The sequence below is a fragment of the Arvicola amphibius genome, chromosome 4, assembly GCF_903992535.2.
Source record: "Arvicola amphibius chromosome 4, mArvAmp1.2, whole genome shotgun sequence".
In the NCBI taxonomy this organism is placed as follows: domain Eukaryota; kingdom Metazoa; phylum Chordata; class Mammalia; order Rodentia; family Cricetidae; genus Arvicola; species Arvicola amphibius.
Genome location: NC_052050.1, coordinates 155,463,763 through 155,489,264, shown reverse-complemented (window position 1 = coordinate 155,489,264; position 25,502 = coordinate 155,463,763). Strand labels below are relative to the sequence as shown.

General features: G+C 48.5%; 1 protein-coding gene across 3 annotated transcripts in view; it reads left to right on the top strand.

The window, feature by feature from the left end:
- The window catches only part of Arhgef7 (Rho guanine nucleotide exchange factor 7), a 106,326-nt gene that overhangs the window by 21,618 nt on the left and 59,206 nt on the right, over positions 1-25,502 (top strand). For all 3 annotated transcript variants that reach the window (XM_038325025.1, XM_038325023.1, XM_038325022.2), the window contains exon 2: positions 8,110-8,196. In XM_038325025.1, coding sequence (XP_038180953.1) covers positions 8,110-8,196 — 87 coding nt within the window. The remainder of the gene's footprint in view (positions 1-8,109; positions 8,197-25,502) is intronic.

Below are 25,502 nucleotides of genomic sequence, written 5' to 3'. Positions count from 1 at the left end.
GGCTCTCGCTGCTAGTGTCACTGTGGAGGTTATGGTGGGAGTCCTTCAGAAGCAAGTACGAGTAGCTGAGGCAAACCAAATGACACCAAACACTGTTGAGGGTGGCTGAAGACAAGGTGTGCGCCCACCCTGGTGTGCTTGACCAAGGGGCCCTTGGGTTGCTGGTGAGACAACAGAACAGGCTGAGCGTATGCACAAGAAGGGCCTCCCTTCATTTTCCTGTTTCCCAGAAGGCTAAGCGAGCTCATGCCTTTGTGTTATCTTTTCCATCACTGTGACAAACACTGACAAAAGGGATCTTAGCGGTGAAGGGTTTGTTTTGGTCTGCAGTTCAAGGGCACAGTCCAGGAGAGCAGGAGCCCCTTGGCTGTGGTGGCTGGAGCAGAAGGCAGCTGGTCACACTGTGTCTGCAGCCAGGAAGTAGGGAGATGGATGCAGGTTCCCCCCCCCCCTTTTTACTCAGTCTGACATCTCAGACTGGTGCTCCACATGTTTGAGGTGGGTGTCTTCTCACCTCCGGGTAGCCTTTGTGGAAACACCTCTCTGTATATGTCCAGAGGTTTGAATAGTGAGTGAATTTAAATGTCATCAAGTTGACAAGCCAGGTTAATTACCACAACATCTTTCTATAAGTGGCCATAGCTTTGTACTATAGATCACATGGAGACTTAGAAAGTTTATTAGTGCCACTTTAAGATACAATAAGAAAGAGAAGAAACAGACATGAAAGGGTCCCAATAGCATAGACATGGAGGAAGGAAGCAGGGCCGGAGAGATGGTTCGGAGCACTCACTGCTCTTGCAGAGGACCCAGATTTGGTCTCCAGCACCCACACAGCCACCTGTATCTCCAGTTCCAAGGGATCCTGACACCCTGAGTCCTGTGAGAGCACTGTACACATGGGATGCATATAAACTTATGCAGGCACACACATACACACCAATTAAACAAATGCACCCTTTAGAAAAGAGGAAGCAATCAGTTTCTTAGGTGCCCATATGCCATCCCATCATTTATGGGCATCCACTAAGCCACACCCACAAGGACAGATGACAAGATAGGACTACTCAGTATGAGCAGCTAAAACTTCAAGGGAAGCCTCTGACCACAGACTCGGTTTGACCTATGACTCCTCTCAGCTTTTCTGCCTAAACATTTCTGAATGGACAAGAGTGGCTTCCACGGAGGAGTGGCTTCCACGGAGGAGTGGTGTGAACCCTCACAATGGCTTATCTGGCCACATGGATATTAAGGTAGGAAGCTGTCCTTCCCAAGTTCCTTTCACTTGACAGTTTACACTCTGTAGACTGTTTACATAGCGTTTCTGGGAGAATGCTCTTCTGAGTCATGTGATCAGTGTTTTATCTTTAAATATTTTCTTATCTGTTTTTGGCACTGGCATGCCTGGTAGTAGCCAGCTCTCTGAGGGGCTGGACGTGCTATAGGGTTGGGGAAGCCAGGTCACCCTGGATGTGGCTAACTTAAGCAGCATGCAGTGGTTCATCCCCCGATGTGTCACATCTCTGGCTTTTCTGAGTTAGGGTGGGACAGGAGGCTGTGTGTTTCTCTCTGCTATCGCTCGCTTTAGTCTTCCTGCTGATGGAGGTAGCATTCCATCTGGGAACTGAGATTTGAAATATATTGGGAATAAAAAGCAAAAGAAAAATTACATTATGAAAGGTTCACACTTTTCCCAATAAACTTTCTTGCTACGGCACATATTTTTGGGAAGGACTTTATTGGTAGTTAGCCACCAAACCTTGGAGGTGTCCACTCACTGCCCCACTGGCTTTGCAGTGGAATCGGGTGAATGGTCTGTAGACTGCCCGGAGCCCTGCTCACATGCAGTTCACCCATGCCGTGCTGGAGAGGAAGCAGAGAGTGATGGGAGGAGTGGGACCCTGATGCAGCCTAGCTGGGCTAACAGGGCAGCTGCAGGGATGGAAAAGTGAGCTGCAAAGTGTGAAACTGACTCCAGAGGTAAACACAGGGTTCCCTTCTCAGTCTGGAGCGACAGAGATCTGCACCACAAGAATCCTTCCCTATGTGTGGTGGCTTTGTACTTGAGGGCAGTTTATGATGGGGAAGGCATGCTGACCTAAGGGGAAGGGTGGCAGGTTGGGGTTGTCATTGTCCTTTCCCTAGTTTATTTAGTGATGAGGTACAGTAAGTGCACTCCTGGGGGCACCTGCTGTGGGCACTGCTTGCGGGTAATGCATGTTTTCCTGGGCACTCACACACAGTATTATCATAAAACTGAGTACTGTCCACACTGTACGTTATGTTTCTTGTTGGTTATATAAAGACGGCTAGGGTTGGGGGTAAAGGCCTTGCTTTGTACCCCAGTCTAACCTTAAACTCAATCTCCTGCCCCTCCCTCCTGTGCTGCCTTCACAGGCTTCAGCGTCACTGCACTGTCTCAGGTGCTGTGTGGTGGTCTATCTTACAGGCGTCAGCGTCACTGCACTGCCTCAGGTGCTGTGTGGTGGTCTATCTTACAGGCGTCAGCGTCACTGCACTGCCTCAGGTGCTGTGTGGTGGTCTATCTTACAGGCGTCAGCGTCACTGCACTGCCTCAGGTGCTGTGTGGTGGTCTATCTTACAGGCGTCAGCGTCACTGCACTGCCTCAGGTGCTGTGTGGTGGTCTATCTTACAGGCGTCAGCGTCACTGCACTGCCTCAGGTGCTGTGTGGTGGTCTATCTTACAGGCGTCAGCGTCACTGCACTGCCTCAGGTGCTGTGTGGTGGTCTATCTTACAGGCGTCAGCGTCACTGCACTGCCTCAGGTGCTGTGTGGTGGTCTATCTTACAGGCGTCAGCGTCACTGCACTGCCTCAGGTGCTGTGTGGTGGTCTATCTTACAGGCGTCAGCGTCACTGCACTGTCTCAGGTGCTGTGTGGTGGTCTATCTTACAGGCGTCAGCGTCACTGCACTGTCTCAGGTGCTGTGTGGTGGTCTATCTTACGGAAGCACCACAGTGTCTGCTGATTTTGTTTTCTCGTGATGTTTCCAGCGGCCACTGGACGCTCTCCAGGTTAGGGTCTTTGGAGAAAACAGGTTACACTAGACAAATAAGGCTGGAAGAGCCCATTTGTGAAGTGAGTACCTAAGAGGCCATTACTCCCCTAGGCCTGCAGGGACAGTGGGGAGCAGGGTTCCTGGAGTGAGCATGAAATAAACTCCAGAGCTGGGCTTCAAAATACCCAGCATGTGGTGTGAATGCTTAGCAAGAGGCTCTCAGGGGTAGGGACCCTGTGTTACATTTGTTGATTCTTGGGTACCAATGTGATGTTACTAAGTGCAGAACTTGGGTGAGATGCTCCCAGCTCTGTTACCTAGCACCAGTACATCACGGAGCCAGTGCCACCAGTGTCCATTTCCTGCCAGGACCTCCTCTGACTGAACCCCCTCAAGGTCAGAGAGCAGGGCCTGAGAGACACCTCGCTGGCTGATGAAGCCTGCAGCAGACAGCCTGAGGCAAGGCATGTCACCTCTGAGTGAAATAAGAGCTCCTTCCCTCCGCTGTTTTCTCCAGCTTTCCCTCAGGAAAGTGTCTGCACTTACTTCAACCCCCACAATTAAGTTATTAGGTGCACGGGTGCTCATCTTGGCTATTTACTGAGAGATGGCAGCAGCTTGGCATTAGGGCTGGACGTCTGGCAGAGCTGAGGTGCACTCCAGCAGGTCCTGCCTGTGGTGGAAGGCACAGAGAAACAGGGCTCAGAGCAGTGATCTTCCCGACTGGGTGCAAGATTATTGATGACAGAGTAGGACCTTTGTTCTGGAGATGGGAGCCTCAGTGACTCTCCATGTTGGAGAAAACGGGAACATTCCTTCTCCAGAAGCTCAATTCACTCTCTAGGTCCTGGTCCTGGTGTCCTAAGCACCTCGCAGGAACTTCAGGCCTTTGATAGTTCTTATGGCCAAGCGTTCTGGGCATCAGAGTTAGGTAGGGGCTTTGTGCAGTGAGAACCCCGAGACCGGGAAAGCTGGGTAATGGGTTGTTGCTGTGGCAGCATAAGCGACTTTTTTCCTTTGATCTTGGTTGCTCAGGCAGCAAGTGCCCTGGCTGCTCACAGCCCTGCTGACCTGCCTGTCCTGCCTTCTCATACAGCTTGCTCACAAACGCCTCAAACACTGTCCAACTGTCTGCCTGAGGCAGCTGCCTTGGCTGGCACTTTGTTGAGACTATGGGGGAGGGGGCTGGCTGCCCCCAGCCAGAAGCAGCTGGTGAAGAGTGGAGGAGACCCTGGACAGCTGCGGAGGTTCTGGACTCTGGTTTCAGCATTACTTGGTGGCCAGTTTTCATATCAGACACACTTGAACCAAATATTGAGCGTAAAAGCCATTTCTTTGGAAACTAGAGGTTTCGAGATGATTTCTGATTAGCTCCCGGTAATAAGCTTGCAAGTTATTATCGTGGAGAATCTGAATGTGACCAGGGAAGAGCAAGAAGTCAGATCTCTGTTCTGGAGTGCACGCAGAGCCCTTTGCTTGGTGGCCTTGCTAATTAGGAAACAAACGGCTGTGAACATTCTTACGTGGGGCTTTTGGTGGATATGTTTTCTCCTGGGAAAACAACTGCTGGGTCCTAGGGTAGAAACAAGTTTAGCTTTGGAAGAAACTGTCTTCCAATTCCACCCTCCCAAGTCAGGCATGGGAATACCAGTTGCCTCTCAGCCTCACCCACCGTGACATGGTCAGCCTTTCCCCTCTGTGCTCCCTTTGCTGGGCGTGCAGGGTTAGCTGGGGTTTTAATGGGTATTTCTTTGGTGGTTGATGTCAGTTTTCCATTTGTTCATTGACGATGTGCAAAGTGTCTTTAGAGAAGCATGTAGGACGTTTTCGTGTTGCACTGTCTTGTAATAATCCTAGAAAGCTTTTCACTATAATCTCCATTGACTATGTACATTTTAGAAAACACCATGGACTTCTGAAATGTCACAGCTGCTCCCCGCAGCTAGGGATGGTGCCTTGCTGTGTTGCTTGGACTCAGACTCATCAGCTCGACTGATAAATGCCTGCCACTCTCTCAAGCAGCCAGAACTACACTTTATTTCCAACACGATGTAATCTGCTGTGAAGTTGAGGACCAGTAAATATTGCTGGATTAATTTTTTACCTACTTGATCCAACAACTCAATTAGGTGATTAGCCTTGAATTGGGGATAAGGAATTAGACCTAACAGGGTCAAGTGCCTTACCCTAGGTGAGATGTTTGTCACAGAGTTAGAGCTACGACTTGTAATGTTGAGTCTTAGTTTTTCCAACAGCGATGCGTTCATTGGTGTTCCACGACACTGAGCCAGACTTGTTAAAGAGTCATATGGGGAAGGAAGCTTTAAGGCAACCCAGACAGAGCCTCAACTGTGTGTCCACAAGGAGCCTGTGACTATGAAGACACAGCCAGTTTGGCTGGCCCCTCCCCTTTCAGCCTTCTCTCACCTCACACAAAAGACAGACCTTCGCTTATCTTCCACAAACACACTGCTAAAAGATGACAATTCTTCCTATCACTTAAGAGATGGTCAGAAACATGCAAGTATAAAACAGACAAAAACATACAGTGAAGCACCCAGGATGTTAAGATAGCAAACAGGATGTCAGTAACCTCCAGTGACAGGAATCTGTGACTGTGAGTTTTCTAATTCCTCGCTTTCACAGAGATTGTAGAAGTCTCTAATGAAGCTTTAACACTGAAGAGTCTCTGAATGTGTGATAGGCCTGTTAGGAGTTTGGCTCTGTCACTCATGCAATGCCACAAGAATGAAGTTCCATTTCAAAAGTACCATTCCCATGTGCTCATACCTGACTGACTGAGGGATCTGAAAATTCTTCACAGAAATGAACAGGGGCATTATCTGAATTAGGAACACCCAGATTAAGATGTCCATCGTGTGGGATGAGGCAGTGGGACCAGTCCCTAGAGGAGTTTGGATACTCTTTTGTCATCCCAAGTGATCTGGTGCGAAGATGAGGATTTTCATCCTAAGTGCTCCCAGAAGTTGGTCTTTGTACACCATTAGGGGCAGCTTACAGTTAGAATTTGCCCTTGGTATCAACACACATAGCAAGGTTGCATTGTCTGTGAACCATTTACTCAGTAGTCTGAGACGCTGTTTTCATAACATAGGTTTACCAGCGTTCATGCAAAACGAGCCAATCTCCTCAGCATTGAAAACCTGTTCATCAGCATAGTCCCAGTTAGAGAAACACACAGAGTAGCTTCTAAACTATTTTCTCTATAGACCTACTCTCTTCTAAGTTGAAATTTTCATGATATATCAATTTTGAAACACACTGGCTGGCCAGAACTAACTCAGAAGACGTTATGTGTGTCTGACCCTGGGTAACGTGACTGTATATGTCTTTAGCTTTCAGACTCACAATGTTATCGAATCATTTTTATTGGTCATCATCTCAAGAATCCACACTTTTCTGCCTTCCATTCTTCTTCACAGAGTCATCAGGCACATTTGATATTGCCTTAGCACCTCTGGAACAGCCTGGTCCAGCGACATATCTCTGCTTTCTGTGTGGATGTTTTGTATTGTTCACTCACAGACAACAGCACTGTAACTCACGCCCAATCTAACGTAGACTTTTTCTTCTTCTGTAAAACACGCCACTATCTCCATGACCTTCTGGACTGCAATAGCACGTTAGCATGTTTGGAGGCACTAAAACAAGTGAAGCTGCCAGATGAAGTACCTAAGCAGACAAACATGACACTAGACGTGAAAAAATGGCATCTGCTCACAGTTTGAGAATTAAAGCAAGCGAGCATGGCTTTGCTCATTTGGAGCAGGGAATGCGTGCAGAAAGCAACTTGTCGATGAGAATGTGCTGCATTTTCCTGGGGTTAAATGTAAAAGTTAACAAATAAATTTGTGATGACTTTATGGATGGGTCTTTTGCAAAAGAAAACAAACAAATGAAGACAATGTGGAGGGCCTTTTGTTCCTAAGAACATTTCCGCTGAGGGACTCATCACTGGGTATTTCTGAACACTGGCAATTTTTACCCAAGCTCTTTGCAGAGACCACTGTATTCCTGAGAGAAGTGGATGGAAGTTGTGACTTCTCCTTATAAGAAGCCATCTTGAGTATTTTCAGTGCGAAAATTCTGGATGATGATTTAAACACCAACATTTGATTCTTCTAACCCGCTTTAAAAAAATCTTACTTTCTAAAACCTTAGATTTGAAAACGTTAAGAATTAAAAACCTTTTTGATGGATTTGAGTCTTCCTTCGATTGGTCACGGGTTCTGCTCCTGTTTCCCTTGGTGTCAGGCACGGTCGGGTGCATAACATATGTGGCAAGGGTGGCAGGATGCCTGCCACTGCTCAGGGTGCAGGCTAGGGACACCAGCCTTCTCTGATGCCTCACCCACACTAGCCTGCTATTCTGGTTCATCATTCACAAATCACACGGCCTGTGCTTAGGATTTAGAAATCATGGCACTTGCGTGCCGACTTGCAGAATTCGTTGCTCGTTATTTTAAGCGATGGCTTTAGAATTAAAAGCACACCTTCCAGGAGCCTAGGTCGGACAGGGCGGACGTCCTCTCAAACCTCCTTGGGGCTGCTCGAGCAGCAGAGGCAGAATTCTGTACTTTGAGGACGAGGTCGGGAGGCGGCACGCAGGGGATGGGAGCCCACGGTGGGGGAGAGGAGGTGGCGCGTGCGGGGCCGGAGCGGGGGGTCTGGAGGAGGCAGGGCCGGAGCAGGGCCAGGAGGTGGCGCGCGTGGTCGAGGAAGCCGGGCCAGGGAGTAGGGGGCCGCGCGTGAGGCGGAAGCCGGGCCGGGAGGAGGTGGCGCGCGCGTGGAGGGCGCGGGAGGAGGTGGCGCGCGCGTGGAGGGCGCGGGAGGAGGGTGTGGTGGGGGGAGTCGGCGGGAAAAGAGGAGGCACGCGTGGGGGCCGGAGCAGGGCTGGGGAAAATGTAGCGGCGGCGGGAGATTTCCGCACTCGCGGGGGCGCGGTTTGACTGCGTCACTTCCGGTCCGGGGCACACTTCCGGGTGCGGGCAGGGGGCGGAGATTGGTGCAGCCCGAGGTAGGGAGCGGATGAGGCGTCCGGCCCGCTCAGCGACGCTGTGTGTTGCAGGTCTACCCGGAGCCGCGGAACGAGAGCGAGTGCCTGAGCAACATCCGCGAGTTCCTGCGCGCCTGCGGGGCGTCCCTGCGCCTAGAGGTGGGTGAGCGCGGGGCCGGGCCGGGCTGGGCGGGGTGGGGGAGGCCGGGTCGGGGTGGAGGAGGCCGGGGCCAGGGAGAGCCGGGGGTCGGGTCTGAGTCTCGGCGGCTGTCGCTGTCTGGGGCGACCGCTCCTCCCCGCCGGCTCCCTGCCCTTGGTCCCGGGAAGCAGCGTCTCTATGTCTCCTCGTGGCCGGCGGGTGGATCCCACCACACCTTGTGATGGTTTCCACGAGAACCAGTGGGTTCTCTGGCTCGTGTGCAGGTGGCACACGTTGGTCATCCCCGCTGGCCGGCGACACCTGCCCAGTCCTGAAAGCTGCCTTTCGGAATTACCCAGCTTCGTATCCAGGTCGGACTCGGCCCTCAGTAGGTGGTCAGGCCAGGTCCACGCTCAGAGAACGAGGGCCAAACCCCCTCCTGATATCACGCCCTCGTCTGCTGCTCTGCAGGCCCGAAATTAGGCGGTGTGCCTGGATTGTCGAACCGTAATGCTTACGTTAGAAAACTTATGAGGTTTGAGACTGGGTTTGCAAAGCCTGCTTCTGGGGGTAACTCCTCGGGGTTGTCTTTTCTGTTCTGCTTGCTGCTTCGTGCTGAACTCTCTTTGTGGTCGTTCAGTGGCCGCTCTCCAGGGATGTCGCTCTTTCCTTATTTTTCTTCTTCCTGGGCAGTGCTGTAGCTGTAGAAAACTGGCTTTGCTTTAGAGCGCTTGCTAGGAACGCTCAGGTGGATGAGCTTGCAGCCACTTTTGTGTTAAAATCTTGTTATTTCTGTTTGCAAGATCACCGTGTGAAAGGGTGGTAATACCACATGGCACCCCGACCCGGTGACGACCTAGTATAGCTTTCCTTTCTTGGTAGGACAGTCTTCTGTTTTTCCTGGGAGGAATTGCAGAAGTCATCCAATTACATTTGGGAAGTGTATTTAATTGAAATTGGACATACAGCGATTTATGGGGACTAAAGTGTCCCTGTTTTTATTAATTTATCTTTGATGTCCTCTAGGAAATTGCTGCAGGTAATTGAGTAGTGGCTGGGATGATTTCAGAAAGCCTCACAGCTCTTTAAAGATGGGATATTGGCGTCCTTCGGGTACCACCCTTGTCATTTTAATGACTTAACTTCCTTATTGGACTGGAGCACTTTTTACTTCATCTTGACCTTTGTCACGGGAGTTCATTCCTGCCACGCTCCCGGGTTTTGTTTATGTTAAAGTATTTTTTTTTTTTCAGATTCAGGCTCCGCATGAAGATAACCAGTGTAAATTGTAAGAAATCGCTGTAAAGGAATCGAACGTTACACTCCTGTTTTCAGCTTTACGAAGGCGGGTCGCTGTTAGGACTTTATGGTTCTGAGTTTGCCCAGAGATGCCCTCACAGCCACACATGGACCTGCCTCAGGCACCTAGAACATCACTTGAGACAAAGCAGGTCCTTGCTAAGTCTTAGTTACCGAGGGGATGAGCCTGAAGTTGCACTTGGGATAGCTAGTGAGTTTTTCCTTGATGGGGCAGGGAGGACCAATTATGTCATTCTGTGCTGATTTTGAAGAGTAAATACCTTTTCCAGTTACTCAACTAGTAACTAGTATAGTAGAGGAAAATACAAGATTCTTTCAAGGTCAGTGTATCACACTTCAAATTTATAATTACCCCAGGAGATAATAAAAACAAAACAACACATGCAAAAACCCTAATCATCTTTTTTTTTTTTTTTTTTTTTTTTTTTTTTTTAAGTTTCTGGAGAAAAGAAAACTCAGCCATCTGTTTGTAAGTCTGTGAGGGCAGAGGCCTCTGCAGGGAGAGCCCCAGTGTCCTGCACACAGACACAGGGAGAGCCCCAGTGTCCTGCACACAGACACAGGGAGAGCCCCAGTGTCCTGCACACAGACACAGGGAGAGCCCCAGTGTCCTGCACACAGACACAGGGAGAGCCCCAGTGTCCTGCACACAGACACAGGGAGAGACCCAGGATTGTGCCCTTGAGCAATTCTAGGACTTACACATTTAATTTCCACCAAATTCTCAAAGAAGGGAGACAGAAAACATTTTAAAATTGCAAATGGCAAACAAAACAGCTTAAATTTCCAAGTTAGCTTTTGTTCTTAATACTAAATATCAAGGGTTTTTTTTTTCTTTCTTTCCCCAAGAGGTTGTTTTAGGCTGAATCGTGTTAGTAAGAAAGACTGTCTAGCTCACTCCAGTTTAAGCTCCTAGTGATTTCTTTAATGAAAAAAAGATTAACGTTTTGTTACCAGATTGGTTGTTTTTAAGCTTGCATTGCATATATTTATTTCTGTGTATTTGCTTACGTCTTCCAGTGTGTCACGGTGCTTCTTTGGAGGTCAGAGGTCAGCTACTGAGAGTTGGTTCTCTCCTTCCACCCTGAGTCCCAGGAATGGAATATCTCAGGCTTAGTGGTCATGCCCTTACCATTTTGTTGGCCTCTATTTTTTTTTACAACTTCTTTTTCCGCCAACCATATACTTTAAAAATTCTGGGGTAGCTGCCAGGGAGATGGTTTACTCAATACAGCGCTGGGTGTTCAAGCACAAGGAGCCGGGAAAAAGCCAGGAGTGGGGGTGTGCTCGGCATCATAGAGGTGCGGTTCAGAGGCAGTGAGGTTCCCTGGGGGTTTCTGGCTAGATAGTCAAGCCAGTTTGGCAAGCTCCAGATTCAGATAGAGACCTTGTCTCAAAAAATAAGGTTGAGACTGACTGACAGAAGACAGGTGCCCACATGTGTACATGTGTGTGAACTTGCATATGTTAACATGCTCTGACATATGCACATACACACATAATTTTTTCTGATTTGTGCAGAAAACTGGTCACAGCTATGCCAGTTTCCTTCTATTTGTATCTCCAAAAAAAAGTGATGGTATTGCTGATGATATACTCGGTGTTGTGATAAGAACACCTTATCTCTCTCTCTCTCTCTCTCTCTCTCTCTCTCTCTCTCTCTCTCTCTCTCTCTCTCTTCTGTTCTCAGATTGTGGTCCCAAATGTGCTAGATGTATTTGTTGATGGTCACAGTATATTAGCTGTCAAGATTACCCGGTAACAGTACTTAATTAGGCACCCGAAACGTATTGAGACAGATAACCTGCAGTTGTTCAGAGCAGAGGCTGCCTTCCTCGGGAAGAGTGGCTTCCCCGTCACCCATGATGCTTGTCCTAGCTTTTTATTCAGTATCTAAAATAGGTGTTGGAGAGATGCCTCAGTGGTTAAGAGCACTGGCTACTCTTAAGAGGATCCAGGTTAAATTCCCAGCACCCACATGGTGGCTCACAACCATCTGTAACTCTAGTTCTAAGAGATCTGATGCCTCTTCTGGCCTCTGTAGGCACACATACATGGTGCACAGACATACATGCAGGCAAAACACCCATGAACATGAAATAGTAACTTTAAAAAACCCTAAAGTTAAGGCCGTATGAATGCAGTTCTAATGGTATCTTATAAAGCTTAGTCCATGTCATCCCACAGTGTCAGGGATGCTAGCAGCAAAGTTACGAAATGCAGCAGTGGACTCAGATTTAGTTGTTCATCAGAGGACTGTCTATAGTTTTCCCAGTGTTTAATGTGCATTGCTTTTTATTAGGAATTTTGAAAAGTTGTAATTTAACACCATTATAAATAGGAATATTTAAGGTCATTTTCTAAAGTCCAAGTTGAAATTAGGAAGTGGGAGCAATGCTTGGCTGTGAGCTTCCCTGGCAGAGTCCTCTGCCCAGATGGCACTGGCCTTTCTGAGGCCAGAGAGAGCTGGGTATAAATGAGGAACTGACAGATAGAGAGAACTGGGTTATAATGAGGAATTGACAGATAGAACTGGATTATAATGAGGAATTGACAGATAGGGAGAACTGGATTATAATGAGGAATTGACAGATAGGCAGTGTGTCACCAGGGTGCTCCTGGAGAACAGACACTGCTTCCAGTTCAGAGTCTGCTCTGGAAAGGAAAATCAGGCTCAGATGCGATTTCTCATGGTGGCCAAGGAGGATTTCAGGGAGCCTGTCCCATGAGGCCTACCACTGCCCTTTTCTCCTCCAGCAGTTCTGGCTCCGCTGTGTGGGACCTGAAAGGATGATGACCCACCGCCGTTAACCTTCCTACTTACTTCACACATCTGTGAATATAAGATTCCGTTATATAGACAGAAACATTCATTAAAATCTTAATGTATCAGTCATTGGAGGCCTAGGAGATTTAGAACAGACATGGCTTCTCTCCTCACTCTTGGACATTTTAGTTAGTACTTTTGGTTTTTCAGATCAGTAGAGATTAAAATGTAGACTATCTGTTGGCATTAAGTTTGCTTCACTGGCTAGTTCCTTTTGTTTTGTTTTCTTTTTTGAGGGGAGGGAGAAGTTCTGAGACAAGGTTTGTAGTAGGAGGTGCAGGCTGCGTTCCCGCCCGGCTCCTGCACGGCTAGCTTAGCCCCAGAATAATTACACGGAAACTCTTTATTTAAACACTGCCTCCCCCATTAGTTTCAGCCTCTTATTGGCTAATTCTCACATCTTGCTTAACCCATTTCTATTAATGTGTGTAGCACCACAAGGTGGTAGCTTACCGGGCAGATCCTAACCTGCGTCTGTCTCAGAGAGGAGAGTCATGGTGACTGCCTGAGGTGTCTGCCTGACTCTTTCTTTCTCCCACAATTCTGTTCTGTCTACTCCGCCTACCTAATTTTCTGTCCTATTAAAGGGCCAAAGCAGTTTCTTTATTAACCAATGAAAGTAACACATATACAGATGACCCTCCTCCATCAAAGGTTTCTCTGTATAACAGTCCTGGCTGTCGTGGAACTCTCTCTGTAGACCAGGCTGGCCTTGAACTCACGGAGATCTGCCTACCTCTGCTTCCTAAGTGCTGGGATTAAAGGCATGCATCATCACCACCTGGCACAAGCTAGTTTCTTATTGCGTGTGTGTGGTATACCATTGTGCTTGAGATATGTGACTATGTCACGGGATAATTAAGTTAAGCTAATCGCCATTTGTCAGCACCACAGACTTTTGTGATCAGAACATTTTAAATTCTTTTATAGCACCTTCCCGTGTCTGCTGTCAGTAGTTGCTGCCATGCTGTGTAGTGCCCACCAAAACTCTCTGTCCAACTTAGACTTTGTCCCCTCTGACCAACATCCTCCCATTGCTCTGTCCTTCCTCCCGTCTCCTGGTGACTGCCATCTTGTACTCTTAGTTCAACAGTTGTAGGCTTCCTGTGAGTGAGGCCGTGCTTTATTGGTCTTTGGTGACTGGCTTTACTAGTGGTCTCCAGGTTCACCGTGCTGTCACTGTGATGGATTTCATTTCTCCTTTTACACTAATAGTGTCCCATTGCTCATATGGATCTTATTTTCTACACGTCTGTCCATCTCAGGTGGTTTCCATTTTGCGGCTATTGTGAACACTCTTGAAGTATATAGGGAACACACGTGTTTCTCTAACATTCTCTCAGTGTCTTTGGATATACACCTGGTACTGGGATTGATTGCTGGGCCACAGGCTAACTTTTAGTTTCCTGGAGAATGTCTCTGTCAGTTTCTGTAACGCACTGACTAGCTGACATCCCACCAACCAGTGTTCAAGGATTCCATCTCTTCACATTTTACCAGCAGTTAGCTTTTGTGTTTTGATAGACATTCTAAGAGGTGAGAGGTGATAGTTCATTGTGGTTTTCCTTGGCATTTCTTTGCTGTTAGCGATGTTGAATGTTACAAAAAAATAGCTATTGGTTGTCCTTATGCTATTTGAGAAATGTCGATAGAGAAAATGTTCTAGGTGGCTGTTTTCACTTCCTGGTGTGTTTTGGACATCAGCTCCTTTCTAGATGCATGGCGTACTGCTCTCTCTCACTCTGTCAGCTGGGAAGTGGGTGTAATGCTTGCTTCTTCTGTGTGCTGCTAGAAACAGGGGTTAGCAGCAAGCACCATGGAGAGTGCCAGGTAGGCCCGAAGAGCTGAGTAAAAGCAAGGACGGTTACAACCGCCAGCATTTTCTGTGCTTTAAACCGTGGTGAATATTATGCTTTTAAATTGCTTAGCAGTCTGTGTTTGTTGCATAAAGCTCAGGAAATAGAGAAATGCAGAAAAAATACATGATACTGCCGTCTAGAGATGGCTTAGTAATCTTTTATTAGTAATTTAGCTGCTTTAGTAATTTTTTCATTGCACACATGCAGATAGCTTTAGAGACCCCTGACACAGCAGCGTATATGTTCTGTAATATACTTTAGCATGATGTGGTAGTGTGTCCTTCTCCTCATGCCTCGTGTTTGTCTCTTGATTTCAGTGACTGCCTCTTGGCGGCCAGTGATCCTTGTTGAATGTGGACATGCTTTTCAGTTGTCACTTCTGTGGACAGTGGCTCACGTGAAAAGCTTTTTTTTTCTCTGTGCTAGTTCTATTAGCCTTGACTGTCATGGTAGGCCACAGCAAGGCTAACGGTGGGAATTCATGCAGCTGTCACCACCCCTTCTCTGGTGACTCACAGCACTGACCTGTCAGCAGGTGTGAGAGTGCCTTCAGGCTGCCCTGCAGTTCCTCATACCTGCTAGAGGCTCTTTCCCTCCAGAAAAGTGGGCCTCCATGGTATAGTGCGGTTTCTCTTGTATGTCTGGCTTGAATCTGGTAAACCGAGGCAAGAATGAGGCACCCTCAGTTCCTGTGGTGACTTGAGACTGAGACTGTGGAAGAAGAGCAGCCCTGGGAAGTCCAGGTTGAAGCTATAACTCTGCAGTGCTTCCTTCCAGCCTGGCATGCGTTACCAGTGGGGCATTCTGCACAGGTGGAACTCCAGAGCCCCAGCTGAAAGCAGGCTTGCAGCTGCTTCAAGGGTGGAAGGCTGGGCTCCTTCAAGTGAGGTTTTTTTCCCCTGCTTTCGTGTTGAAAGAGTTCCAAAGGACTTCAGTCTCCAGTGCTGTAACGGGCCAGGCTGACTTAGGAGGTTAAAGTGAGGGTCTAGGAAGGGGTTACTCGTCTCTGATTCCTCTTTCCTTAAGAATGAGCTCATGAGTGGCCTGTGTAAGTCTGTAGATGCAAGGAACTTGCCATGCCGGTGAATTTTAGGTAGTAGAGCTGACGGAGAGTTAATGCTGTCACTTCACCTGTTCTTTGGGAGGGAGAGGGTGGTTGGGATGCTGGACAGAGCCGACAATAATTCTGTTTCTGTGAATTCCCAAAACTAGTTGTGGTGGTTTGTAGCATGAATTCTAATGGTCCTTAATAATAAAAACCCAGAGTCAGATATCAGAGAAGTGGAGCCCAGCCGCTAGAGAGTTCTTACCTCTACTAATACTTGGACCAGTGGCGACCCTGTCTCTATGAATCCTCAGACTGCTGCTGTCTCTACAAAACCTCAGACTGAATCCTCAGACTACATCCGAGTTCCTGTCTCTTCCCACCTTATAGTCCTCTCTCTGCCCAGCCATATCACTCCTGTCTCTACTTCCCTAGTGCTGGGATCACCTTTATGTGAGCTCTGTTTCTCTTTTAGGCTGATTCAATTTCCTGTAGTCCAGGGTGACCTTGAATTTACAGAGATCCATCTGCCTCTGTTTCCTGAGTGCTGAGATTAAAGGTGTGTGCCACCACTGCCTGGCCTCTGTGACTAACTAGTGACTTAGCTCTATAATCTTCAGGTAAGCTTTGTTTGCTAGATTATAAACAAAATATCACTACATTTGTTTGAATGAGCCTATCACCCATAATCACCAACCATATGTATGTTTGAATTCATGGTCCCCAGTTGTGAAACAGTTTGGAAAGCATTATGAGGCATGGCCTTGTTGGAGGAAGTGTGTCACTGGGGGTGGGCTTTGCGGTTTCAAAGTCTTGCCTGGTTGGTGATTTATACCTTCAATCCCAGCACTTGGAAGGCATAGAGCTCTGAGTTCAAGGCCAGCCTGGCCTACAGAGAGAGTTCCAGGACTACACAGAGAAACCCTGTCTTGAAACAAACAAACAAAAAATAAGCCAAAAGAAACTAGCCCAAAATAAACAAAAACCTTGTATCATTCCAAGTGTGTTCCCCTTCTCTCTCCTACTTGTGGATCAAGACACAAGCTCTCAGCTGTTCTACTTCCATGGCTTAGCTCCGATATCATGGACTCTAACCCTCTGACATTTTAAGTCCATTTGAATTCTGTCTTTTTAAAGTTAGGTTATGGTGTTTTGTTACAGTGATTTAAACATAACCAAGACACTAATCATGCCTGCTAAGAAGTTTTAAAGTTAAATGCACAAAGTTCAAATATTTTCTTGAAAAGTAATTTTTAATTCTTATCTTTTGATTCTTCTACCTAGTGAGCGGTATGACTGTTAAGTTTTGAATTCCTGGTTAATGGGAATCCACCTCCACTGATGTAATAAGCCAATCAAACTGAATTAATAAATCCAGGTTTATTCTGAGCAAAGCATTCTTGGGCGACCCCAGGGGAAGTTGAAGAGACCACAAGGGGAACCCATGAGGTAGGGGCTTTTAATGCCCTCGGGGGTGGAGCCACCAAGGACAGGCTTTCTGGTAAGGGCAGAGTCTGGACTGAGACAGCTCCAGGGGATGGAGCTTGGGGTGTAGCCCCCACCTGAACAATAACCTCAGCCAGCTTCTGGTTCCCTGTGTCTGGAGGTGTAGGGGAGCTGAAGTAGTCTAGAGCAGTGACAGGCCCAGCATGTCTGCGCTTTTGGTGGAATTTAAAGGTGTGTGTGTATTTCTAGTCCAGGCATTTCCCTCTTATCCGTCTTTCTGTGTGTGTCCTCTCAGTGTGAGCTTTGGATGTCACTAGATTGTGGCTGTGCAGAGTATTTGGGTCATCTGTGGCATGGTGGTTGGTTTTAAATGTCAACTTGCCACAACCTAAAAAAATCACCTGAGAAGAGCCAGTGAGGAATTATCTACATTAAGCTGGCCTGGAATATGTCTGTGGGGATTATATTGATTATTAATTGGGAGAAGCGTCCTGAATGAGCCCTGAACTCAAGACTGAAGAAAGCTAGCTGAGCATAACTAGCAAGCGAGTGAAGTTCCATTTGTTTCTCTTGGCCTGTGAATGTGATGTGGCTAGCTGCTTGAGTTCCTGCCTTGACTTCCTCCTCAGGGATGACTGTAATTTGTAAGCCAAATAAACCCTTCCTCTTTGTCTTGGTCAGTGTTCTATTGCTGTGAAGAGACACTATAACCATGGCAACTCTTAGAAAAGCATTTAATTGGGGCTGGCCTACATTTCAGAGGTTTAGCTCATCATCATCATGGAGAGGAACATGGTAGCATGTGGGCAGACATGGTGCTGGGGAAGGATCTGAGAGTTGCACATCTGCATCTGCAGACAGCTGGAAGAGTTACTGGGCCTGGCTTGGGCTTTTGAAACCTGAAAGCCCACCCCAGTGAGACACTTCCTCCCACAAGGCCACACCTCCTAAAAGTGCTGCTCCCTAGTTACCAAGCACTCCAGTCTGAGAGCCTGTGGGCCCTTCTTACTCAAACTGCCACACCCCCTAAGTTGCTTTTGCCAGGATATTTTGTCCCAGCAGCAGCAGTGAAACTATTAGCCATGGGCTGCTGTTGACCCCAGCTTCTCAGTTCATAAAATAGGAAGTGGAAAGGGGCTAGCGAAGAGATGGCTCAGTGTTAAGAGCACTTGCCGCTCTTGCAGAGGACCCAGCGCCATATGGCAGCTCCCAGCCACCTGCCACTCCAGTTCCAGTGGATTTGATGTCCTCTTCTGCACTCCTGGGGCACTGTCCAGACACATACTCGGGTCAGACACTTACAGTTAAAATTAAGAGGTTGAGTGGAGATCCACTGTAGAGTGTGTACTTTGTCATCTGCTTGTTGTGAGTACCCATTGTCCTAGCTTTACAAAGTCCACACTGATGAGGATATTCACAGTAAACACAGCAGCTGTTGTGTGACAGACTTGTCGTGGAGCAATACAACATACACAGGTGTTTATTCACCCCAAATAAGGTGTTCATGTCAGTCAAAAGTCCAGTTTGGTGAACCAGTGAATTTATTGGGGTTACTTACAGGCATATGGGTGAGGGGTTACTTACAGGAGCAGAAATGACTCAAAGAATGTTGTATCACCAAAACCCACTCCTGTATAGAAATCTAGAGCACACTGTACAGCCTGCACATGGCTCAGCAAGTTGGAGAATATCCTTTCCAGGTAGTTTAGCTGGCCTGAGCCTCGTCTGCTTTGGGTCAGCTTTGCAGCTTGGCTTGTCTGAGAGTGACTCCACCTGCTTTCCTGCTAATTTGCGCTTGGGAGAGAGGAGCCTAGTGAATGTGGCCAATTTCAGGGACTTCCTGAAGCCATTCTGAATTGTTTACTTCCTGTCTTAATTGAGCCTCGCAGCAGGATGGTGTGTTTGGCCCTCCTTGGAATATCCTGTTTTTGGACCTCTTTGTAAACATTCTGTCCTAAAATACTTTGTTGTTTCACCTTTTCTGTCCCATGCCTTAACAAATTTTCCTCCAGAGGAAACTGCTACATTACGTGAACCAGTGGGGGAGAGTCATGATGGCTCGAGGTGGGGAGAAAGGGGTGACAGAGCATTCTGGGAGTGGAGAGGTGCCTGGTAAGGCCCAAGGATTGGAGCTTTCCATGATCTTTGCCTCAGAAAACTATGTGAAGAAAAGAGAGTGCCCACTGCAGGGTGCCTGGTGTAGACAGCCCAGTGGAACTGTTCTGTTGTCTGAACCCGGCTCAGTGTTGAGTGAGTGTGTGAGTTTGGGAAGGCCTCCCTGCTCTGTTTGCATCTTTCCTACTGCAGGTGCATTGATCTGGCCTCTCTAGACCTTTCCCTGGCTGCAGACCCCCATTGCAGCCTTTAGCAGGGAGGGTGCTGTCCCTGTCTGGATGAACATGAGGCATGTATGCCAAGGCTGGGTAGAGAGTCTGGCCTTGGGTTTGCTTTTCTTTAGGACTCATGCCTCTTCTCTAAGGGCCATGGCAGGGGTGAGGTGTGGGTTTATTCTAACTGGGGTGCTGGAATGTAGTCCATGGACTTGTTTTTGCAACCCTGGGCCATGCTTCTGGCCCTAAAGAGAGTCGAGTTCCTAGTCTTCCGTGGCTTGCTGCAGGTGTTGGATGAGCTGCTGTAGTTCTGCCTTTGGCTTTGAGGTCTGCAGGACAGTGTCTGTCCCTGGAAAGGTCTGCGTAGTGTACAACTTCCCATCCAGTGGTCTCCTCTCCAGCTCGTCTCCCTGCCTTCTCACTGTGCTGGCTTGTGGTGGGATGACTCGTCTGGTCTCTGGCCCGGTGTTCTGCTGCTCTGACACCTGTGACTTGGGCCACTTTCCTGCCTCCTGTGACCCAGGAAGTTGTGTCATCACCTCTTCATGGTTTCTGTCCTCTTGGACTTTTGAGTTCTAACAGTGTCCTCCTGTTGGAGACGTCCATGATGATCGGTGACTTGTGACCTGTGCTAGGAGTCATAGCTTCACAGTGTCAACTCCTTGGCACCTCTCCCTGCTCTTGAGAAGTGGCATTAGTGCCTAGAAACTGAGAACACAGAGAGGTCGGGAACAGAGCTGTGGTCCCGGCCAGTGATTATTCTGCCTTCTTGTACCTGTACTTGGAGCAGCCTGTCTTCTGTGACCAGTGCAGACTGTCTCCAGTGCCGCTTCTCCCTTCTTTCTGGGTGCCTTGGGCTATCTGTGTGTTTGTGGCTCCTTGAACATGTGTCACTGCTCGTGGATCACTAAGTAGACATTTGTTGAGCTGGCAAAAACTCCACAAAGTGTCCTTCCAGCAGTCTTGTGGAATTGTTAGGGACCATGGGGTGTCCATCTAGGGGACTGGGATCCTTGGGCATTTCTCAGGAACCGTGGGGCTATCCAGAGGCCTTAGGGTGCTGTCGGAGACAAATGGTGGGGGGCTCAGTTGCATGGTGTCTGTGTTACCTCAGTTTTCCTCCTCTTCTCTCCCCATGCACGCCTTTATTTTGTCCTTAGAACTACAGAAGTTTTGTTTCATTCTCTGAGAGCCTTGCTGCATAGCGGTTGCAGATGAAGGGTAATGGGTAAGCAGCCTCTGTGTCTGTCAGATGGTTTATGTGAACTCTGACTTGTCCCCAGTGGGTGCTGTCAGCCCTGACATATGGGGATCAGTGTGAGAGGACAGATGGCTGGTAGATGGCTCTGTGCCACTTGCTGACTGGTACCGAGTCCTGGTTTTGGTGCTGGCTTCCTTGTGGTAGAGCTCAGTGGAAGGATGCCCAGGTCCTAGCGACCTTGAGGTCCTGCAGATTGAGACATGGTAGAAGATTCAGAGCTGGAGGGCCCTGGGCATAGTTAGGAACTGTACCCGACACATTTTGCAGTTCTAGGGGAAGAGGAACTGAGGAGGTCCCAGGCAGCAGCAGAATGGAGGACCACCCATTGTGCAGTCTTTTACTTTGGCCTGTTGCTTCTGCTCTGAGCTACTAGAGAATACCTAGAGCCGTTTCAGGTCCTGTGCAGGGCAAGGGGCCCCTTCAGTCCTTACTGTCGGAGGCTTGGGGGAATTCTGGGAAGGCTGACATACAAAAGGGAGAAGTTCACAAAGTTCTGAACTGAACTGTCTCTCCATCTTATAGGGAGCTCAGCTGAGCTCAGTTTGGTGTTCAGTGGACAGGCATGTAGGCAGTTATTGGCATGGGGTGGGTTCTGTTGGAAGATCTGTGTCTGCTGCGCAGACAGGGTTGTACCTCTGAGCCTTCAGGTAGGAGTGCAGGTTTCAGGCTAGGCTGTGGCTGTCACAGGTAATGCTGCTGCTGTGCTGGTGGCTTGTCTGGACTGGCTCATTTGACCACGTGGGCCTGGGAACCTTCTTGGGAAAGCTTCTCAGTCTTGGACGGTGTCACTGCACCAGGGTAGGTAAGGACTAGGTGTTCATATGTGAAGTATGTTTTATCCTATATTCATTAGATCACACGGGTGGACCAGGTGTTCATATGTCAAGTATGTTTTATCCTGTATACATTAGATCACATGGGTGGACCAGGCATTCGTATGTGAAACATGCTTTATCCTGCTACATTAGGTCACTTGGGTGTTTTTCAGGGATGCTCAGGGTTGGCTAAACAGTAGGAAAATGCTTCACTGAGAATTGTGCTTTTTCCTCCTCGGTCCTGTGGCAAATGAAACAGTGATAGCCATGACAGCTGGGTGGCTGTGGGTGAAGCTTTAGATGCACAGGCGTGGCTGAGAGCCCTGAAATAGGGTGACTGCTGTCTCTGTGTGGGAGCCCTGCAGGTACTCACAGTGGCCTTTCACCTCTTCCCTCTAGTTACTTCCTGTCTCTTATAATATCTTATTACCACTCTCCCCCATTCTGGGGATGGAACACAGAGCTGTGCACAAGCTGGGTGGATGCTGCTGTCTCACAGAGTTGGATCCGCAGCCCCTCCCACCTTCCCTGAGTCTAGTCAGACGGGTTTCTTTTTGATTGTCCTTTAGATCATGTTGCTGTTTGCTCTTGGAAACAAACCTAGGCCATTGTCTGGTTGGATGGGGAAACCCTCTCTCTTTTTGACAGCTCCTTGTCCTGCATCTTTTTGTCTCTGAGTGTCCTTTGTGCTCTGGGAATCAGCAGAGGACAGGTTCTCACTGAGTAAGTGAGACAAAAGCCAAACCCTCGCACTGTGTTTGGATGCGAAGTCTAGGTGAGTATGTGTTAAAAACAACTACCAGAACACACGTGTCTGCCCAGATTTGTATCAGTCTGTGTTGATGTTTTCTCTTGTTAGGGACCCTCATGGTGTGCCATTGATTCCTGTGGCCTGTACTATTTTACTCCCAGAGAATGGCAGGCTCACTCCTCCTTTGTAGGGGCTTACAGGTGAGGGAGGCTCATAATCCTGGTGGGCTTCAGTGTGGGGGCCTTTATACAGGCCGAAGTCTTGGAAAGCGCTGATGTGTTTGGTATTTAGAGCTCGCTGACTTGTCTCTTAAACCTGAGTGTGCTGAGGGCATAGATGGTACATGTGACCCAGCTAGGGAGGGACCCACTGACTTCACAGGAGTACCGAAGAGTGGCCAAGAGCAGGAGTGAGAAACACGCTCCTCCCCAGCTGTGGTTCCACAGAACTGGGCACCTGGCTGCCCAGCGTGAGTTGTGGGGGAGTGACTGCCATCTTGGGCGGGCAGGCTGCTGGACCTTCTGGGATGGCTCTCTGCCAAGGCCGGCGGGAGGATGGGTGCTTTCCTTTCCCACCTCGAGAGGTTAGATGTGGTGAGGGGATGCTAGAGAGCTCCCTGCCCTGTTCTCCCTGGAGAACGGCTGCTGGAACGCCTGACCACGGCCCTGGGCCTTAGTGCCTTTCTGGTGCTGGTGCTCTGCATCTTGTTTCTTCTCTGCGAATTTCTGCATGCCGGTCCATTGTATCTTGCTAAGCTTTCACACTACATTCTAGACCCAGTGATGCTTCTGAGTACTTGAGTGCATGTGCTGGACTATGGATGCAGCTTTCATCGTTTCCAAGCCACTTAGTGTGTTCAGATGTGCACCTTGTTTTCAAAGGGACATGCTGTGTTCCTGCTTTGAAGGGTCTGAGAAGAGGTCATGTATCATTTACCCTGTCATGCCTCTTCAGTTTCTTTTAACAAAGAACTGTTCCCTCACCTTTATCATTTATGACATGGAATCTTTGTTTTTTATATGTTTCTTTACAATTTTATGCATAAATATAGTATACTTTGACAGTGTTCCCCCATTGTCCTCTCTTATCTCTTTTTCCTCCCACTAAGCCCTTCTTCCCAGCAAGTTCTCTGTCCTCCTCTGATGTCTTTTTCCCTGTGTCTGACTGCGTTTAACTAGGGTTGCTTGCATAAGTGTAGGTGGGGAGTTAAGTGAGCAAGGGTGGCTTACACTGACCAAACCACAAGGAACTACAACTCTTCCTCCCCTAGCAACTATTCTGCCTTCACCTCCTCCAGGAGGGCTGGGCCCTGTGCACCCCTCCTTTCATGCACGGCGGTATGCCGAAGTCCCAGTCTTGTACACATAGCTGCCTCTGTGACTTCATGGGTGTAGACACTCATGCCATGTTCAGAAGACTCTGTGTCACAGCAGCACTCCTCCCATCCTCTGGCTCCTAATCTTCCCTTCTCCTCCTCTGCAGTGTTCCCTGGGCCTTGGAGGCGATGGTACAGATGTTCCGTTGGGGCCGAGCACCCAGTCGCCATGCATTCTCAGCACCTGCTATGCGTCTCCGTATTAGTGGTCACCTGCTGTAAATAGGCTGAGAGCAGCATTAATCTATGGGTACAAAACAAATATTTATAGGGCAGGTTTTTACCATGCTCATAAAGCAAGATAGCAGAAGGAGGTCCCATATTTCCCTCTCTCCATTTCATCCCTAGCTTTGGACGAGGTTTGAAGTACCAGGCACATATCCCCCTGTGGAAAAGGCCTAAAACCTAGGCAGACAAGAGTTGGTTACTGCTCTGTCTGTCACCTGACTGGAAAGCATCTTCTGTGTAAGCTAGCCAGGAGGAGAGACGCCTCTGCATAGTTCCAGCTTGGTTTCTGTCACTTACTTTTATTTTTTGACAAGAGTCTGTGTAGCCCATTTTGGCCTTGACTTGAGATGCTTCTGCCTTATCTCTCCCTACCCCTTGGAGGGGTTCAGATTACAGTTGTGTGTCATTATGTCTGGTTAGATGTGTACCTGGGTGTCATTTGATTCTAGTTAAATAATTTTGGCAAGAATTCTGCATGAAGGTGTTCCTAATTTCCCACAGCATTTGTGAGGGCACTGATTGTCCGCTCCTCTGTCTCTGGGGTGCGAGTTAGCGCTCAGAGTTTCTGTGGTGCAGGAGCCTTTCCCTTGGTACTGTGCACGCCATCTTATTAGCACTTTACCTGTGCTGTTCCCAGGTGTCTGTCTGACCCCGCTGGCCACCTGTGCTCCTGTCATCTTCCACTTTAGTGGTTGCTATTTGGAATCAGACCCTTGGGATTGAGGCTGCCCTTGGGATATTAAGTTCTAGTCTGCTCTGTACAGTACATCAGACATTGGTGAGTTGAGCTGGTGACATCAGGCTAGAAGGTTGTGTGGGAGAGGAGGAAACACTCCCTTGCTTCCAGAACCAGTTGTCTGTGTACACACTCATCACTTCTGATCTCTGTGTTACTTTTTCCTTTTATGCAGATTTTTTATTGGGCGTATCAGTCTGACCTAGACTGGGGCTCTGAACTCATGTGGCTTCAGGTATAAAAGGAGAATTGCTGGCCCACAGGAAGGGAAGACACAGGGCAGGCATGTGCTTCACATGGGAGGAGCATCCTGGCAGCTGAGAGCAGGGCACCACTGCTTCCTCCTTGTGTTTCAGGACCAGGTCTGCTGCGGGACTTGTGTGGCGATGCCGCTACTCTGCCATGTGAGTGTGCTGAAGGGCAGAGATGTGGTCTTGTGCCTGTGGATGGTGTATACCCAGTGGTAGAGTTGATGCGTTAGTGTGTTTCCAGAGCCGCTGTTTGGAGTTATCTTTCAGCAGCTGGCTTGTGAGCTTCAACTGCATGCTTGTTTGAGGGAGAGACTCTCCTTCCCAGTACCTGAAGGAATGGTTGAATGTTTGGCCCACAGTTGGTGGAACTACTTGGAAAGAATTTGGTGGTGTGGCTTGTTGGAGGAGGTGTGTCACTGGGGGTGGGCTTTGTGTTTCACTAGCCCATGCAATTCCCAGTTGCTCCTGCCCTGTGTGTGTGCCTCCTGCTTGTGGATCAGATGTAAGCTCTCAGTTGCTGCTCCAGGCCCGCGCTTACCTGCCTGCTGCAGATGTTGTTGGGCCTGGGAGTTGCTTCATGCTAAGGGTGGCTGCCCAGGCTCTTTGGTTGGCTTGCATAGGAGCAGGACTGCATCGGGCAGCCCCTTCCCGGTGCTTTGGTAATGGGCTGCGCTACTGGGCTGGTGGCTGCTGTACTCGTGTCATTTAAAGCATAGACGCCAGTGCAGGTGAGGGTTCCGTAGCCAGTGGGCCTCTAGGCCTTCCAGGCCTTGTGCCACTTTCTCTGTTGTGTCCTGGACTTTCAGCTGTACTTAGGTGTGTCTTCTCCATCTCTGTTATGTCTTGGGCTTTTAGCTGCACTTAGGTGTGTCTTCTCTATCTTCTCTATTGTTTCTCATAGATGCACCTTGCTCATACTTCATTTTTCATGTGGTACTGGTTATCCGACCTATTGCCCTGGGTTTAATAGACGAGTACTCCACCATGAGCCACATTCTTAGAGCTCCGGTTCATCCTGTGACAGTAGCCAGCATGTATGAGCAGTTATGTGGGTGGGAGGGGCTTACTGTGACTGTTTGCTG